The sequence below is a fragment of the Sminthopsis crassicaudata genome, chromosome 1 (genome assembly GCF_048593235.1).
Source record: "Sminthopsis crassicaudata isolate SCR6 chromosome 1, ASM4859323v1, whole genome shotgun sequence".
NCBI classification, from domain to species: domain Eukaryota; kingdom Metazoa; phylum Chordata; class Mammalia; order Dasyuromorphia; family Dasyuridae; genus Sminthopsis; species Sminthopsis crassicaudata.
The window spans coordinates 123,677,738-123,698,097 of NC_133617.1; the positions used below are offsets into that span (position 1 = coordinate 123,677,738).

At 32.1% G+C, this 20,360-nt stretch overlaps 1 protein-coding gene across 1 annotated transcript in view; it reads left to right on the plus strand.

Moving 5' to 3' along the window:
- Positions 1-20,360, plus strand: part of CSMD3 (CUB and Sushi multiple domains 3) — a 1,577,676-nt gene that overhangs the window by 183,195 nt on the left and 1,374,121 nt on the right. The window contains 1 exon segment of the mRNA XM_074266680.1: positions 233-455. Coding sequence (XP_074122781.1) covers positions 233-455 — 223 coding nt within the window.

The following is a 20,360-nucleotide window of genomic DNA, read 5'->3' on the forward strand; positions in this document are numbered from 1 at the left end:
AAAGAAGTCATTTGAAATCACAGGACCTTTATCACATAAGGCAGGGTGTCATATAGAACAAGCCACTTCAACTTTCTGGAATATAGACTCCTGTATAAAATAAAGGAATTAGACTAGCTAACTTCTAAGATCTTTTCTAGTTCTAAATCTATGATTGTTTGATAATCATACTGCTTCATTTTCAATTTAATTCTTGATTTCATAATTGATTTTCCTATATTTTCTGTTGCAGGATTTATTTATACATGTGGTGGAACATTAAAAGGACTCAATGGCACTATAGAGAGCCCTGGCTTCCCATATGGCTATCCAAATGGTGCAAACTGTACATGGGTAATAATCGCAGAAGAACGGAACAGAATACAAATCGTCTTCCAGTCATTTGCTCTAGAAGAGGAGTATGACTACTTATCGTTATATGATGGACATCCTCATCCTACAAACTTTAGGACAAGGTTAGTCTATTTTGATATGAAGGGAAAAATCCAGTAACAATATTGTATTTTAACTATGTGGACTGCTTTTAAAAATATGCTCTAAATTGTATGGTGTACATTTAACTTGGTTGTTGTCTGTCATCCTTGAAGAGGACCGAAATGACATCACTATCTTAGAGTAGAGTGAGAATGTGTCCAACTGTGGCTGATCAGATCAATATGATCTCAGAGTTCTGTGCCACAGATTGGACACAAATAATTCCTATGAACATTTGGGGTAGATTCTCTAACTTTGCACAACTTGCATTTCTTCTCAGCTAATTCATTTCTGCTTTGCATAGTACCTTCCCTGATGAGGGGATTCCATGCTGAGCAGTCCTGTGCCATTGTCTCCCATGTCATACCATAAATTCTAAAGTTGTTAAGAGAAATCTTGAGAGTGCCTTGCATCACTTTTTCTGACTTACTTGTGAGAGCTTGCCCTGTGTGAGTTTTACATAAAATAATATTTTTAATGAGTTGAACAAAGTGGCTATGGAGTTGTGCTTTTTGAAATAGTTTAATTCAAAACTTGGCAGTTTAGTTCAAGAAAAGACCTCAATGTCTGGTATCTGAATCCCTTCCATTTGGGTTGTCTTAGGAAGATTCTGAAGATTGTATTCAAAGATGGCTCTGTTATCAGTATCTAGTATGGCATTCCTGAGAATATGAATAATCTTATCCATCAAAGGTAGATTGAAATTGATTGATGATTCTTTCCTCTCAAGTTAATTTAAAATTACCAAATGCACATATCCCTGAAAGTTTCATGAAAGCTTATTTTTTGTAAATTAAATCATATTTAAAATTCTCATAATTCCCTCTAAAGGAATGTTATGTTGATTTTTTTCTAAGTTAATTATACCTTTTGCACAAATCAACAAAAAGTATACTTAAAATCGTCTAACGTATTATAGGACACATCATTTTAAAGTTGTACATACATTTTACATAATATAATGAATACAAAGTATTTCTGAGGGAAAATCTGTAGTATTCAAATATCTGTCCATATCAAAGAAAATTATTTCTATCATTAATGAAATAAAATAAATTTTCACTGCTTCCTTGCCTTTCTAAGTGTCAAAATCAGTTTTCAGTGGCAAGGATAGCTGAAAATATACAACCTTTTTTTTTTTTTCTTGAAACAAACTTATTCATCAAAAATCAGCTCTTATCAAATTTTCAGGGAAACCTGGCCATTCAGCAGATAGAGTGCTGAGCCTTGAATCAGGCAGACATGAGTTCAAATTTGGTGTCAGATATTTACTGTGTGTCCTAGGGCAAGTCACTTAACCCTGTTTGCTTCAGTTTCCTTAATTCTAAAACGAACTTGAGAAAAGAAGGGCAAATCACTGCAGTATCTCTGCTAAGAAATCTCAAAATGGATGACAAATGGGTGGGCATGATTGAAACAAATAAGCAACAAAATTCAATCTACAAGATCAAAATGTTGGTCTCTTTACATATAAATTCAGTCCCTGAGTTTTCCAAACATTTCTTCATTTTTTCCCTTAATTTTACCTTTCAGTTTAAAATATAGCAAAAATAATTTATTTTCGATCAAATTTGGAGACAGCTTTAAAAAAGGTTTGTTTTAGCCCTTTCCTCAAATAGGCCTTTGAAATAGGCACTAAAACCATTTCCATCCCTACAGAAAATAACTGACTTTAAATCTTCCCCATGACTTGAAAGCATTGATAACAGGCTTAGAGCCAAAGTAATTTGACTATATAGCCAGTAGGATACCAACTACATTATGAAAAATCATAAATAATGGGAGAACATTGTCTTTAAAAAAGATACTATAAATTACTACATAGATTATAAATGTTAAATCCTTTTAAGTTATTTAAATTTTGGGTTTTGTGATCTTTTATTCATTCCTCTTTAACATATATTTCTTCTCAGATTGAGCATTTTTTAAAAATCTATTTGTCTTTTGATTAAAATTTTAGTACTGACCTACAGAAACTTTTAATGACTGACTACTACTTTCTCCTCCCATCTTTGAAAATTTGACAAATATTCACTAATCATTCATTATATGACTAGAACAGAATTTACATTTACTATGCAGATAACATCAGAATACAAATTAAGTTTAGTAATGGAAATAGATAGAAAGGGAAAAAAAGAAGGATTTAATTTAGCACCTCCAATGGGCAAATGTTAGGCTAAATGCTCAGAATGTAAAAACAAACAAATAATCCTCTATACACTGGGGCTTTACATTCTGCTTAGTTAGAGAACAGATTAAAAACGCTAAAGATAGTGGAGAAGAGACAGGTGCATCAAGGGAGATTCCACCACAGACTTGCTAGGTAAGCTGAATTTTGAAGGAAGATGAAGATTCTGAAAATTGATGTACATTCTGAAGAGAAAGATAACTTGGACAGAAAGCACAGTGATGCACCTTGATTGGAACATAAAGTGTAAAGAGGGACCATGTAAAACTAAGGATGGAAATAGAGATTAGAACATGATTTTGAAGGCTTAAAATGTCCAACTAAGGCATTTATATTTTATTCTAGACACTTTGGCTTCACCAAGGAAGTCACTGAAAGTTTTTGGAGCAAAAGAGGATAATGGATACACCTATACATTAGGAATAATATTTTGTGAACACAAGGGATAATGTTATAAAAACAATTACTCATGCATATATACTGTCAAAATTTTTATAATTATAAAATAAAAAGGAATAATATTTTAAAAGTGACTCAAGGATTCTATATTCCAATAGAAGCAGAATATACAGTTCTTGAATGCAAATGCCTTCCTTCCTTTCTTCCAGAAACATTTCTTCCTTCCCTCCTTCCTTTCCTCCCTCCTTCCTTCCCTCCCTTCTTTCTTTCTTCCTTCCTTCCTTGTCTTCCTTCCTTCCTTCCTTTCTTTCTTTCTTCCTTCTCTTCATTTCTTCGCTTCCTTTCTTTTCTTCCCTTCCTTCCTTCCTTCCTTCCTTCCTTTCCTTTCTTCTTCCTTCTCTTATTTCTTCCTTCTCTTCTTTCTTCCTTCCTTTCTTTTCTCCTTTCTTTCTTTCTTTCTTCCTTCCTTTCTTTCTTCCTTTATTTTTCTTTTCTTCTTTCCTTTCTTTCTTTCTTTCTTTCTTTCTTTCTTCTTTTCTTTCTTTCTTTCTTTCTGATCTTTCTTTCTTCCTTCCTTCCTTCTTCCCTCCTTTCTTCCTTCCTCCCTCCTTTCTTCCTTCCTTCCGCTCCTTCCCTCCTTCCTTCCTTCCCTCCTTTCTTTCTCTTTCTCTCTTTCTCTCTTTCTTCTTCTCTCTTTCTCTCTTTCTTCTCTCTCTCTTTCTCTCTCTCTTCCTCTCTTCTTCTTTCTCTCATCTTCTTTCTTCTTCTCTTTCTCTCTCTCTTTCTCTCTCTCTTTCTTCTCTCTCTTTCATTCTTCTCTCTCTCTCTCTCTCTCTCTCTCACTCTCTTCTCTCTCTCTCTCTCTCTCTCTCTTTCTTTCTTTCTTCTTATTCTTTCTTTCTTTCTTTCTTCTTCTTCCTCTCCTTCCTCCTTTCTTCCTTCCCTCCCTTTCTTCCTTCCTTCCCTCCTTCCCTCCTTCCTTCCTTCCCTCCTTTCTTTCTCTTTCTCTCTTTCTCTCTTCTTTCTTTCTCTCTTTCTCTCTTCTTTCTCTCTCTCTTCTCTCTCTCTCTTTCTCTCTTCTTTCTTTCTCTCTCTCTTTTCTTTTCTTTCTCTCTCTCTTTCTCTCTCTCTTCTTTCTCTCATTCTTTTCTTTCTTCTCTTCTTTCTTTCTTTCTTCTCTCTCTCTCTCTCTTCTTTCTTCTTTCTTTCTTTCTCTTTCTTTCTTTCTTTCTTTCTTTCTTTCTTTCTTTCTTTCTTTCTTTCTTCTTTCTTTCTTTTCTTTCTTTCTTTCTTTCTTTCTTTCTTTTCTTTCTTTCTTTCTTTCTTTCTTTTCTTTCTTTCTTTCTTTCTTTCTTCTTTCCCTTCTTCCTTCTCTTCATTTCCCCCCTCCTTCCCCCCCTCTTTCTCTTTCTTTCTCTCCTTACTTCCCCCCCCTTTCTTCCTTCTCCCCTTGCATTGCACAGTCTCTAGACCATAATGGGAACTTCAAGAAATGCTCATTTAATTGACACTATTTTAGTTACGTTTTCTCATATTATATGCTATGTTTAATTCACCCAATTCAGCGTGCAGCATTTAATAATGCCAATGTCTTAGATATTATTTGTTATCTTTCTGGGGATGTTTGGAATATAAGATACAAAATAGAGGAATCTTTCAGTTCCTATATGATTTTACTTTCAAATTATGAACTTATATCCTTCAAGTAGTTCACATAGTTCTTCCTTTTTGAAAAAAATAAATAGTACACACACTCACATTCTACTAAGAATGTCTATGTGATTGTTTCAAAGCAAGTTTCTTCAAAACATGTTTGACTAGGGAAATATCACAAGACTGATTACCAATATGAGTTTTATGTGATTTTTTTTCTTCACCATATTCCTCTACTGAAAAATTCCTCTTTCCATTTTCTGCTTGACTGAATGAATGAATAAATATGAGTGAATGAATGAATAAAACATTTATTAAGAACTTGCACTATGTAAAGCACTCTCCTGAGCACTAAAGATACAAATGGAAAAGTGAGTCAGTCATAGATTTCAAGGAGCTCATATTCTAACGTGGGAGACAGCATATATGGAATGTTTCAGAAACAAGTCAAATAGAAAATTTCTGTAGTCCTCAGCTTCCAAGGGCCCAGCAGATTGTAATATCTGTTTCTTTAATGTTTTTCCATTGACAAAATCATTACAGTTTCTGATATTGAACCATTTGAAAACATCACTATTTTAGAGACAAGATCTTTCTTTTTAGGTCTTTAGTATATGTGACTATAGTGCCTGCAAAAGTAGTTGTCGTTCAATTGTTTCAGACATGTTTGAGTTCTTGTGACCCACTTTGGTTTGGCAAAGATAATGGGGTGGTTTTCTACTTCAGCTCATTTTATAGGTGAGAAAACTGATGCAAGCAGGATTAAGTGATTTACTCAGGGTCACACAACTAGTAAATGTCTCAGATTGGATTTGAACCCATAACTTCTTGACTCATGCTCTATTAAACCTTCTAGTTACTCCATAGGAGCAGTTACCAGTCTGTATCTTCCCAGAAGGATATCAGTAGAGACTGAGCAGAAAATATGGATGTTATAGAAGTCATTGTGTTCATGTTCTTGAGGTCTCATTTGAGTCTGAGGAGAGATGGTAATAGTTGTCTAGGTGGTAATTGTGGTTCAACTTAACTGACACATTGCCTCCTAGTTCTTCTTCAGCGTGCCCTACTGCTTTAATCTGTGTGTTAGAACTGAAAGGTGGCTAGTAGATATGGTTGGTTCCTACTCCACAGCATTTTCTTCCTCTAATGATAGTTACAAGGGCTCAGCTGGAAACTAAACTGGTAGTGTACAGAGGATTGGCAGGAAGGAGTATTATTTCCAGAGCTCTTAGGCATGTTTGACTACTCAAATATCTTTTCTTTGGGGAAAAGATAAGACTACGTCAGATTTCCGTTGGTCCTGCTATTTCAATACCATCATAGTTGTCAAATCCCTTAGATATATGTTTAATAAGCACTTGTTTGAATAAACAGATCAAAATACATGAGGTGCATTACATTAATGACAAAGTATCAGGTTTGTGATAAGAATCAGGAAAGGTGTTCCTGATTTGTATTTGTATTTATGAACTAGAAGAAAAAGAAAGGGTACATTGTCATTTCTGACACTTTCTAATAGTTTAAAAGATGAGCAGAAAAGTGAAGCAATAAAATTCTATAAGATTCTATTGAGGGAAAAATGTCTAAAATAAAGTGTGCAAGCTTTCTCAAATATATGTAATATTTTCCTGGACAGATAATATTAATACTATACACAAAACTGTTGATTGGTTGATAATAATAACTAATATTTGTATGGTGTTTTACCATTTGCAACAAGTTTATGAGGTAGATATGGTGATTACTTTATTTACATTGTTTGGATAAGAAACTAAGTTTCTGGTAAATGGTTATGCAACTAGTAAGCATCAGAAATGAAATTCAAAAGCAAAACTCTCCTGATTCTTTTTTATTTTATTCCATAATGACATTCAATTCTTTGGCAATTGTGCTTATGTACCAGTCATTTAATTTACGGCATACAAACAGCAAAACCTACTACATGATCTCTTGTATAGCCTGTATACTTTAGAAGTGTACAGCTCACTTTAGAAGCTTAATGCATATATTGGCCTTTATACTTAAAAATGAGCCTGCTGCTGCTGTTACAAGTGGTGTTTGTTGAGGAGTCTGAAAAAGATCCAATGTGTAAGCTACAGACCCTGCCAGATTCTCTCTGTGTATATAAAGTCTGTCCTTTGATTAGAAGTCAAAACTGCTGTTGGCAGTGCTTAATTCTGTTTGCTTCCCAGTCTCTTTGAGTCACTGCATTTTGTCTAATGTTGGGCCACATTTCTTCACTTTTACATGACTCTATGGTACTGTTGCTTTCCTTCTTTATCAATCATAATGTCATAGATGTAGAAAGGGATATCCAAAGAGCTAAGTGACTTGGCCAACATCACTCAGGTGATATACAACAGAAAAGATATTTGAATCCATATCCTCTACAAAGCAAATATTCTTTCTCCTTTATAGATACATTTATTTTACTCTTTTAAGTGTTCTCCATTAATGTTCTGGAATGCTTTAATACTCTTCATTATATTTGTTTTAATTTTTACATTATTTGAATTTTCCTTTTATTCCTCTTAGTATTTTCTCTCTGGGAGTTATCTCCTTATAATATTAATGAAAAAAGGAACAAAAAAGAGGGAAGAAAAAGATAAAAAATCAAAATTGATTAACAAATTGAACAAATTTATGATTATCTGCAATGTTCCACCCTGCCCACTCCTATCTCCTCATGGACTCTGACCTCCCCAAGCTTGTGCTTTATCATTTGACTTTATTAAATTTCAGTTTGTTGTTCTTTCCATTTAAATTGTTGAGTATATATATATTTTTTTTTTCTGTATCTGCTTTCTTTACTTTGAATTAGTTAATGTAAAGCTTTCTTCGCTTCTCCTATTAACTATTATTTCCTCAAATAGTAACATCTAATTATATAAATGCATCAGAATTTGTATAACCATTTTTCCAGTTAAGAATATCTACTTTGTCTCCAATTCTTTGCTACTCTTCCCCACCTTCACAAATGAACAAACAAAATGTGTTGGTGTTTATGGAATCTCTGAAATATATTTCCTCTCTAATTGTTTTATCATTTTTCAGAACATTTTTTTATCATCCTTCCTTTTGATATCACCTCAAAGAAATTGACTTGATTGTATCTCTCCTCTGGCATTTCATTTTTGTTTGCTTTCTTATCTGATAGATATATTTTATTGCTGTTATTGAGTTATTTCACTTGTGTTCTACTCTTCATGTCCCTATTTGAAGTTTTCTTGGCAAAGATTCTAGAGTGTTTTGCCATTTCCTTCTTCAGCTCTTCTAACAAAAGAAGAAACTGTGACAAACAGGGTGAAGTGATTTCTCTAGGGTCACACATCTATTAAGTGTCGTATTTGAACTCAGATCCTCCTAAATCCAGGGCTATTAGCTTATCCACTATACCAAGATGGTTTGCTGTTTGTATGCCTTAAATTAAATGTATCATTATAACAGACAATCAATTTACAATTGATAGTCTTTTTCATAGTCATGGGAATATTATCATATGAAATTAAAGTTGATTCTTACATGTGGCAAGGGTATCAACTTCAATATATTTCAAACAAACCTACAGAGGAAAGCATAAAGTTGGTCCATCCGTACTGCTTTCTCTCCAAAGATCAAGGGAGGAAGTATTTTTAAAATTGAAACAAAAATAGGGTTGTTAATCATTCAATATGTATTTATTAAGGTTTTTGGAATACAAATATAGTGAATGAAACAATTCCTATCCCAAGGAGCTTACATTCTAATAAGGAAAAAAAAAAAAAACAAGCAATGTGCAAATATAGATATAGAGAAAGCAAAACAGAAACCATTTTTTTATTAGAAAACTGGGGCAAAAAAAGGTTTAAATATGTGACCCAACATCAAAAAAGTGGCAAGAGAATCCTTTTTTTTTTTTTTTTTTCAGGGAAAATAAAGACAAAATGTCATCATAAAAAACTTCAATAAAGAGAAACTGAGGCACATATTTCTATGTATGTGCAATTTATTATTAAAGCAAATAATTGCCAATTAAAGAGATCCATGGCTCTTCAGTAGCCAAAAAGCAAATGAAAGTTTCACAGGGAGCATTTTTATAGTCAACAAAGACGAACTATTTAAAATACATATTTATGAATTAATGCATATTCATCACATTAATGCATGTTGGTAAGAATTGAAGGACTATAAGAATATAAAAAAAATAGAGAAATAAGTTGATTCATGACTTTCAGATTGTAGATATTCCTAATTCCATATGACTTTAATCAAATCAAAGTTTGGCTTTCTCATTGACTCAGTCTATTGAAAACAACTAACTGATATACTATGAGAGCATTAACTCATACAAAAAAAAATGGGAAGTCTTACAAAACAAAGACCTTAAGACTCATAAAAGTACAGAAGTTAAAAATTTAACAACTTACCAATAAAAACTACAATAATTTAAGTTTAATTCATAGCAGGCCTTGGCTAAAAAATCAGGTTTGATTATATTGGTTGAACACAATTTCAAATTTGAATTTTTTTTTTTTGAGGTTGGGATTAAGTGACTTGCCCAGGGTCACACAGCTAGGAAGTGTTAAGTGTCTGAGACCATATTTGAACTCTGGACCTCCTAAATTCAAGGCTGGTGCTCCATCTGCTGCACTATCTAGCTGCCCCTAAATTTGAATTTCTAAGATGCGCCTATCAATGTCTAGTATTCAAGGAGCAGAACCAAGCATCAAGTGGTTAGAGGATGAGTAAGATAAAGAGAATGGCCAATGTGTAGGTAGTATCATTTAGAAATAACCTGGATGTAATATTGAGGCTTGATTCTAGACAAGAGGAGGTAAAAACTCATAAAAAAATTAATATCTGCTATGAATAATAGAACTCCAGAATTGAGTAAGATCATCAAGGTCCTTTGTGACAATTCTCTAATTGAAGTATAAATCCCTTTGAAAAGCTCAACTTCAGAAACAATCATAGCATCACAAGAAAGATCACTTTACTTCTGGAATATCTAAGTATAAGGAAGTATATGGGGTTTTATTTTCTATTTTGCCTTGTTTTTTTTTCCCTTGTATTAAGGTAAAATCTGTCTTAGTAGGGTGCCTCTGAATGGTACTAGGTATGCTTTCTGGGCCAATTAAATTGTCATTTCCCCCCTATAATACAACTTTTAAAATATTTATTTGTCAATATATTTTACTATTTTATTTTTCCCCTAATTACATGAAAAAACAATTTTACATTCACTTTTTTAAAGTTTTTAGTTCCAAAAACAATAATAAACAAATAAACAAATGAATTGTACTCACTCTAGGAATTTGCATTCAATTGTGGGGAGGGGAAATAACATGGAAACAGTTAATTATATATAAAATATACAGAAAGCAATTTCAGAGGATATTTAAGGGGAAGCGGATATTTAACAATTGAGAAAGTAAGAAAAAAATATATAGGACATAGAAACTGAACTGAAACAAAATGTAGGGACTTTAAGATGCAAAAGTTAGTAAGCAAGGTATTGGAGGCCTGCACTACTACCTGGTCAAAGGATAAGAGATAGGAAATAAAATGTCATATTCTGGATTTAGTTCTTAGCCCAGCATGCTGAAATGTTGTATATATGAAGAAAAATATATAAAAAAACAATCCTGGGAAGCTAGATTGCAGCAAAATTTTGAAGGTCTCAAAGTAATAAAGGGTCTTTCCTCTTTTACACAAATAAAATCAACTACAGAATCTTGAGAAAAGCGATAACATAGATCTATCATTAAGAAACATCAATTTTGGTAAGTTCTATAGGATGAGTTGGAGAAGGGAGACACTAGAGGCAGTGAGAATAATTTGAAGGTTTTTGAATTTGAAGGAAAGAGGTAAATCATGATGATGGTGTGGATGATATCCTTTATCTAGTGCTTTAAAGTTTGCAAAACAGCCCATATGTTATTTCCTTTGATCTCCATAACAATCTTATAATGTAGGTAGTATTTTCTCCATCTTATAGATAAGAAAATTTAAGCTGAGAAAAGTTAACTGGTTTGCCCAGGATCACATAACTAGGGAATGACAGGAAAATTCAAGTTCAATTCTTTCTAACTGCACATTTGGTTCTCTCTCTCTCTCTCTCTCTCTCTCTCTCTCTCTCTCTCTCTCTCTCTCTCTCTCTCTTTCTCTGTTTTGCCAGTTGCTCTAGGTAGTAGGGTAGTTGCTCTATAAATGATAGAAGAAAACAGATTCAAGAGATGTTAAGGAGGCAAAATCAATAAGACCTGGAATCTGATAGGCTGTGAAGAGGTTAGGGAGGATATTGCTTAATGTATCTATGTCAGCCTAAAGAATGATCTATGAAATATTCCAGAGCTCTGTCTCTGGTCCTGAACCATTCAATATATTTATTAGAGACTTAGAAGAAATTTAAAATGGAATAACTATCAAATTACTGATGATATAAATCTTGAAATGTTAGCTAATGAATTGTATGATTGAAATTGGAATGGAATTTTAAAAAAAATGAAATACTAGTTCCTATCTAATAAGATGAACTTTAATAAGAATATATCTGTAGAAGTCAGTCTGAGTGAAGTTAAGTAGAATCAGGAAAGCAATGTGCATAGCAACAACAAGATTGCTTGATGTTCACATTTGATAAGCTTTTTTTAGCAATTCAGTGATCCAAGGAAATTCCAATAGACTTTGGATAGAAAATGTATCTAGAGAGAACTGGGGAGACTGAAGGCAAAAAACAATATTCCAATTTCACTTTTTTTTTCTTTTGTTTTGTTTTCTCTCATGGTGTTCCTTATTGTTCTCCCAACCTGTTTCATAAGGAAATATGTCAAATATGTATATACATATATAACAAAAACAAACAAAAATAATATGTGTATAGATTGGGTCTTAGGTTCAATAATATAATCACACTCCTTTAAAATGAGAATGCATGAGTAGAATATATTCAGTCCTATTTTAAAAGTCCTATAGAATTTGGTAAAATTGAATGTCAAAAAGTATCAAAAGTGTTAGAGAACTATACTATTTGAATCTATATTAATTGAATCATATAATCCAGAAATCAAAAGGCGATAGTCCTAATATATTGTGTGTTGATTTGAACATAAATCATACCTTTAACAATATATTTTACATATAATATTAAATAATGTAGTCATTTGAAAATAATATATGTTTAATAAGATCATAATAATAAATACTTTTCCTCTTTGGGGGAGGATAGAATTTACTTTTTTCAACTCTTTTTTTCCTTGTCCCCTTTAGGTTGGAGTTCATTTTGATTATTAGGAAAGACAGAGTTAAAATAAAAGTTGAATAGTTTTGTGATAGTCTTCTAATTCACTGAAATTAGAAAACTGAAAATGAAATACAATCTAACTTTTTATTTTTTTTTATCCAAAATGTGCATTGTTAGCATTGTTTTTACAAAATTCCACTAATATTGAGAATGAGCTTTCATAACACCAATGATTACTGATGGATGCCATTTTGTTTTGCATTTGTTATTGGGTATCTGCCCTTTTTCCTTCTAATGTATATGTTTATTTTCAAAGTTAAATTGGACTCATATCAACCTCTGAAGATATCCATTATCTTTTGATCTTCCTTGTAAATACAAGCATCTGCAATTTTAGAATGTGTTTGGTCAAGTTTTCTTCTTGAGCTGATTTATTTCCTTTTAATAGTCTGCAACTATAACCAGTGAATCAACTGGATTGTCACTTTTAAAAAAAATGCTTTCATATTTAAATAGATAGATATATGAGTAATTGATTTCCCACATCAATATCAAGCCAGGGAACTGGAAATAAATGTAAAACAAATATCTTTTCTGAAATGTTTGTCTTCCTACAGTTTAGTCACTTCATTGAAAAAAGACTATGGTTTCCTCCAAAAAAATCTTATTTTTGATGTTATACTAAAAGTAATTTGGAAATTGAGAATGATTTCCAAAATATCATTAAAATCAAAATTTTGGTACAGGTAACAGCCTTTCTTGAAAAGTATGAGGAATTGTAATTTTTTAAAACAATATCAACTTTGCATGAATCTATTTGTGTAAGGACAAGAGGGAACACAATGTTAATAACGATTTACCTCATAAGTACACAATAATAAAATGTTTTCTTTTATATTTTTCTCACATTTTCACTGCCTTCTACTGACACAGAGTATTCCCAATTATCATAATACTTTCAGATACATTTCATTCAATCTTCACAGTCACTATGTGAAGAATTCTAGCTAACTGATGTTACTACCTCATCCTCATTTTCATGTAAATTAAATTGTCAATTGCAACAAAGCTAGGAAATGATGGATTTAGGTTTATTAGTTTATAATCCAGAATTCTTTCCACTTGTAAACATTATCCCTTAAGGGTATTCACTAAAGGGGAACCTGCTTATTCTTAGGCAGATTCCGACCTTTGAAGTAGCAGAGGACAACTGCTTTAGTTCCTCAATTGGAGATCCTATTAAATATTTTGCACTTTTGATGTGATGCATCTTTTTAAAAAATGTAAAGACTTTTCATATCACCTTTGGGCATAAAGATAAATTAAAAACAAAATTAATTAAGAATGTAATGTACTTTAGGCAGTTAATGACTATATTTGGTTTTGTATAACATTTTCCACTTTGGAAACTTCAAATTAATCTTTAGGGTAGAACTCAAGGACAGAAATGGGGCTTCAAACTTTGCTTCAATAAATACAATTTCTTTCAGACTTGAGGAAGCTGTGAATTCCAGAATATAAAACCTCTGCCTCCTAGATTTTTATTTTATTTTATTTATTTTGTTAGGTCAATTCAAGTAACCAAGTATAGTTAGAGTTGTTTTTTTTTTTTTTAAACATTGAGTACTCTTAAGATTTGATATACATTGGTTTTATGAATTCTCTAGATGGAAAAGATTTCATTGATCATCTAGATAAACAATAATGTTTTGTTTATTCAGATTCAATGTTGTGCAAAAGTCTGAGATATGGATAGAGGTTGAACTTAAGTCTCTCAATATTATGTATTTATATGTCCTTATAAAGTATTATAGAAAATGAAGTTACCTGGAAAGTTATGAGTGTTCTGTAAAGAAAAGAACTTGAGTAGAGTTTATTATAGTATACTACAGTCCTGCAATCAAAGAGAGTTAACTGAGACATGTATCTAAGAAGAAAGACAGTTTTCTGAAACTCATCAATTACTCTGTTTGGTTTTTGATCCACATAAACCTAATGTCCTATTTTCTTTAAAAATAAATCATCACATTTTATCCTAACTCAAGCAAGTCACTTAGATACCTCTCAATACCTTCTAACTCTCACATCTCAAAGTTAACAAATTTCTTTCACTTCTTCCCAGAGAGAACAGGCTAAATAACCATACATAGGCCACAGCTAGAGTTAAGATTTTAAGAGACCAAAGATAAGCACATTTAACTTGAACTTGTCCATTCAAATACCATGAATATACTCCTTGGATTTTTAGTCAGATTTAAAGGGTTAACTTAGTAACACAGAAAGATATTGACATGTATTTTTGCAAAGAAGACAAAAAGTTCCTTCTATTACATAAAAATTCAGTAAAAATTTCTGTTTATTTCTTTAAATATAAGATTCAAAGGATCCTAAATTTTAAGTTGGAAGAAACCATGGGAACATAGATCTAAGGATAGAAGGAACCATAAAGTTATCTATTCCAATCGTCTCATTTTACAGATGAAGAAATTGAGACCCAGATATGTGCAGTATCATGTGCAAAATCATACAAGTGATGACAGGCAGAATTTGAACTCATTTCCTGTGACTCTAAAGTTAACGTTCTATCAAATATGTCATTCTACATTTAATTTCAGGATAATGGAACTTTGTATGATTAGAACAGACTGGTTGGGGCATACTGTGGCTTTAGGGTAGAAGGAGTAATCAGTTCTAAGATCTTAATTAAAATGGTTGATGTATTGGCCAATGCCTAAAAGATGTGTTTTTCTCTTTGAAGAATTCATGCTTTAGGCAATTGTCTGAAGTTCCTTCCAACTCTTGAAGTTTCCTTGGAATTGTAATCTTGAGTATTTTGGAATGTGGACATATTTTCTTCTTGTATACTTGTATTAGAAAAACTATTGTTTAATTGAAATATATTTTGTTGTATGAGTTTAGTTTTGATGTTGAAAAGAAGTTTGAAATAGGAGCAGATGTAAAATTTGTTCAGTTCAAAATCGTTTGTCCAAATTTGATCATTATCTTCTATCCTGAAGAATAGATTGAAAGAAGATAAAGGAGTGTAAAGTAGTACCATTTAATTTTCAAAAGAAAATAAAAACTAATAGAACTAAAGTTAATAGTTCAGGTTAGAGTGAACAAATGAAAAATATGTGCTGATGTTTTATGTGGGTGGGAGAACAATTGTTTAATTGCTAAATGATGAAATTGATTTAATTTTAATCTAGCCTTTGCCCCAAAATTAATAAAGTTAAAAATAAAAGCAATTTTCCAGAATTTTCAAAAATAATTGGCAAGCTAATAAAAAATAGAACGGATATTAAAATGTGATCAATGTCTAGATTAAAGAAAGCAGAAAGAAAAAAGATTGGAGAAACAAAGGTAACTATTTCCTAAATTATCAACAGTAAAGAAGCAAGGTAATAAAAGAAAAGACAAAACCCATATCACAACAGACTAATGTCAGAATAAAGTAAGTGAAAGGAAAGAAATTCTTTTGTTTAGTGGGGAAAGTGTGTTTTAAGTAACACATTATTTTGGGGGTGGGAGGGATGATTTCAAGTAGCACCTTTATTGTTGGAGTTTTGTTACTAATCATAAGTAGGATATTCTTAAAAAGCACACTTTATCATACTTCATATAAGGCCTTTTGAATACTATTTTATAGATGAACAAGTATTTTAAATATTCCACAAGATAATTTTATTATTAAATTGATGCCCTATTTCTGCACCAAAATCATTCTAAAAATTATAACAGGTTTGAGAGATATGACATATCCAAATGTACTGTTATCATCCCTTAGGATCCTTAATCCTCAATGCATCCTCAACCCCATGGTTGTACCATATTTTCAGGAGAGATTGTTTACATTTGGTTTACCTTTTCTAGAAATATAACAAACTCATCAAAGTACCTTTGTTTAAAAAATGACTTTTGTATACTATCTAATTCTGTTATAATAAAGAAATCAAAATATTTGCATTTTGCATGTTTCATTTACCCTGGATTTTACTTTATCTATAGTGAAATCATCAATCACTGTGGCATGAGTATGAGAACCTTTCCTCAGTTTAGGGCATTTATTCAGTTTAGCCTTGAGAAAACTCTCCACTGTCCAGGAAGGCTCTTTGAAGCTTACTTATGAAGCTCCTCACAAAATTATAGAGCAAAAGAGAATGCAGTACACATTCGATCTTCCACCCATTGCTTCTAGTTGTGATTTCTAATAACATACAGTAAAAATTTAATCCCTTTTCCATATGCCAAACCTTTGTATACTTAACTGGTTCAAACTCCCTAATCATTTCAATGATGCTAATATATAAATGTTGATAAGAAGCAAATTTAGCTTACTCCAAGTAAAGGGGGGTAGGAAGTAAAATTTTTTAACAATTAGAGTTATGTAAAAGGATTTAGTTACCTCAGGACTTAGCAAGTTTCATTGTTAGGATTTCTTCAAGTAGAAAATGAATGACTACTTCTCAGAACTATTACAGAGAAAAATTATTTTTTAAACCTTTCAACCTTGAGCTTCTATAAATTTATGATCTTAGTAAAAGTTAATTTTGTAAGTTGCTCCCTTCGGAACAACGTTCAAAATTAAATGAACCTATATTAATTTATGAATCTAGCTGTCTAGTTTACATACTAGACATTCTCCAATATTTATCTCAAACTATTGACAAAATACATTATTACTTAAAATATCAAGGGCAACTAGATAGATTTGAGGAAGGATACCAATCTTATAGGTTTCACTTTTTTTTTTTTCCTGATAAAAAGTTCTTCATAGGTTTTATTTATATTTTTCTTTTAAATGGAGAGAGGAAGGAGAGATAATTTTTAGCCTTCCATCATGAGATCTAATTAATTTTACTTCCCAACTTGAGACTAGGAAATAATTAAATGTCAGATTTGAAATCAACACTAGATGTCAAAGAATCTCAGTGTTTTTCAGGCTGCAGTGGTAAATTCCTATATTTGAACTCAGAATTTTTGAGCTGCAAGACTAAAGCTAGGTGTTCAATTTAACTCTAGCACAAATACAGTAAAATTCTGAGGATGGGGGCCACTAACAATTTAGTCTAAGAGAGTTTGTACTCTCTGTCTAAAAGAGTTTGAAACAAATCCTAGATATAAAGCATCAAGTGAAAACTTCTGACCCCAGTAGCTATAAGTTCTGTCCAGTAAATGGTCACTACATTTTCAACCTAGGCACAATAGGTGACCTAACCTGAAAATAAAGAACAAACAAACAAAGAATCAAAATAACCTTAAAAAATAAATCCTTAATTCCTCCTTAAAATGTTAGAGTAATAGGAAATATAATCTAGCTCCTCCAGCACATTTCCTCCACAAATATCTAGGAAATGCATCAAGAAAAGACTTATTCAGAAAATCTAAGAAAGAACAACAGTGAACCATTTTTTTTCAGCTCATTTTGGGAGGAGAAAACATATGGAAAGGTTCGTGGATACTGGAAATAGTCTGGCTAGAGATGTGTTGTGTAAAGCATTCTAGTACTTAGGAAATGGAAAAAGAATTAAGAGAGTAAATCTAGAGAGACTCTAAATTGTGGAGGTTGTGGGAACAAGTGTTAGCTATCAGTTTTGCTGTTAATTACTAAGTTCAGGATCAGATAAATTGTAAAATGAGGAGAGGGCCTGTACTTAGGGATGATGCTCTGATATGTAGAGTCATTATGGCTCTTTGGGTGTTTATTGTGCAAGAAAGAGATTCAGAATCTAACAAGTGTGTGGCTCTGATTCCAGGATCAGAATGAGGATTCATTTCTAGACACCAGTCTAGTAGCCTACAGTGGAATAAGCAGGAAAGATATCGTAGTCCAAAAGCATAAGAAGTTCTGTCATTCCAAACCTGCAATATTTCTGGTGGACTAATGCTGGTGAGACCAGTAGCAGCAGACCAGACAAGCTCTTAATCATGATGGTCACGTTCACAACATAGCTCAAGAATTTACAGAGCTTAGACAAAGAAAATGGTAAGCAGACTTTTCCCTGAATTGTATAACTTTGGAAGGACTGAAAACTTGCAGGTAGCTAGCATGAACTATATATAAGATCCTGAAATGATAAAACAGAGAACACAGAGAATGCAGCAGAAGGATCCAATAGAACCAAAGCTTAACACTCTAGATATATACATACAGAGATCCAAATCAGGTAACAGGTTGAAAGAATGGGGAGGGAGTAATAAACAAAACTAAATACTACCATAAAGACTAATTATGGTGAGAGGGATACTCAAAGCCCAGAAAAGAATATTGCCTAAAATAGCAATAATCAAACCTCAAAGAAAAAAAAAAAAACATAATTTAGGCATGTGTTTAACCAAAAATCCTGGAAAAAAATGAGGCAACAGTTTTCAAAAAAGATTTATAAAACTACACGCAAGGGGAAAATAAACCAGAACTGAAAATTATAATCGATCAAATAGAAGCTAAAGACTAAATAAGACATCCAGAATAATAAAATCAAAGTCAAAAACTAGGGGAGGAAAGCATGTGATGTTTCTCATAGCAAAAATATATTTTTTCTATAGGAAAAAAAAGAAAGATTAAGAGGAAAGATTTAAGAACCACTAGACCAACCAAAAGTTAATACCAATAAAAAGTCTAGATAGACATCATAGTTCAAGACATTTTAAAAGACAGCTGCCCTTATTTTTTAGAAGCCAAGAGCAAAGTAGAAATAGAAATAATATACTTACTTTCAGAAAGAAATGCCAAAATGAAAACTTATAGGATAAAATGATAACCAGAATTCTGAATTTCTAGATTAAAAAAAATCCTACAAGTAACCAGAACAGAAGAATTCAGGCATAGAGGGCCCACAATCAGTTTTTAATCCATACCTGCACATTAATACTTTCTGTATCATTTCTCCCAAATTCCAGTCCACTTTTGATTACATCCAGTGTTTGGATATGTCCTACAACCTGAGGCTGTATCATTGTACTTTTGAAAAGGACTAATCATTATGAAATTAAATATTGAGCCAAAGTCTGCCTTTCTGTAATTTTGCCTATTTCATCTTGATATGCTTTATTAGGACAACAAAAGTTATAGATTTATTTGATCTGCTATGTACTGAAAAATACCTATCCTGTCTATTAATATCTATTCTTATTTAAAACATACAGCCCCAGTTTCTTTAAATAATATTCTTATGGAATGATTTATAACACCCTCAGCATTTTAGAAACCTGCTACTGGAAATGCTCCAATCTGTCAGTAATTTTTTTAATGTGATTGCCAGAATTAAACATTTTTCCCAGTTTGGTTTTTATATGACATTGTCAACACTTGAGAATTTCAATTGATCTATGATCATTATGATATGAATAAGCCCTCCTCTATTAAAAATACCAACCCATAGAAAACATTTTTGTAGTTAAAGGTTCTGATAAAGGTCTCATTTCCAACATATACAGAGAATTGACTCTAATTTATATCAAGCCATTCTCCAATTGATAAATGGTCAAAGGATATGAACAGACAATTTTCAGATGATGAAATTGAAACTATTACTACTCATATGAAAGAGTTTTCCAAATCATTATTGATCAAAGAAATGTGAATTAAGACAATTCTGAGATACCAGATTGGCTAAGATGACAGGAAAAAAATAATGATGAATGTTGGAGGGGATGTGGAAAAACTGGGGCATTGATGCATTGTTGGTGGAGTTGTGAATGAATCCAACCATTCTGGAGAACAATCTGGAATTATCAAACTGTGCATACCCTTTGATCCAACAGTGCTACTACTGGGCTTATATCCCAAAGAAATACTAAAGAAGGGAAAGGGACCTGTATGTGCCAAAATGTTTTTGGCAGTCTTTTTGTAGTGACTAGAAACTGGAATATGAATCAATGCCCATCAATTGGAGAATGGTTGGGTAAATTGTGGCATATGAATCTTGTTAGAAACAATATTATTGTTTTGTTGTATTATTACAGAACAATATTATGTTCTGTAACAAATGACCAGCAGGATAAATACAGAGAGGCTTGGAGAGACTTACATAAACTGATGCTAAATGAAATGAGCAGAACCAGGAGATCATTGTACACTTCAACAACAATACTTTATGAAGATCAATTCTGATGGAAGTGGCTATCTTTGGCAATGAGAGGAACAAAATCAATTCCAATTGATCAGTGATGAACAGAACCAGCTATACACAGCAAAAGAACACTGGGGAATGCTTTGGTTGATGTTAGTTATGAATAAATAAATAATATTGTCTTCTATTCTCTACACATTTTCATTAATGGTATAATGATGATTTGTCTTTGCCTTAGAAAATTTTTTTCTGAAACTTTGTCAAATAATTTCCCATAAATTAACTTAGATGTTTTTCAACATATTGATAGGTTTTCTTGATTTTTTTTTCTTTTCTTCCTATTTTTAAT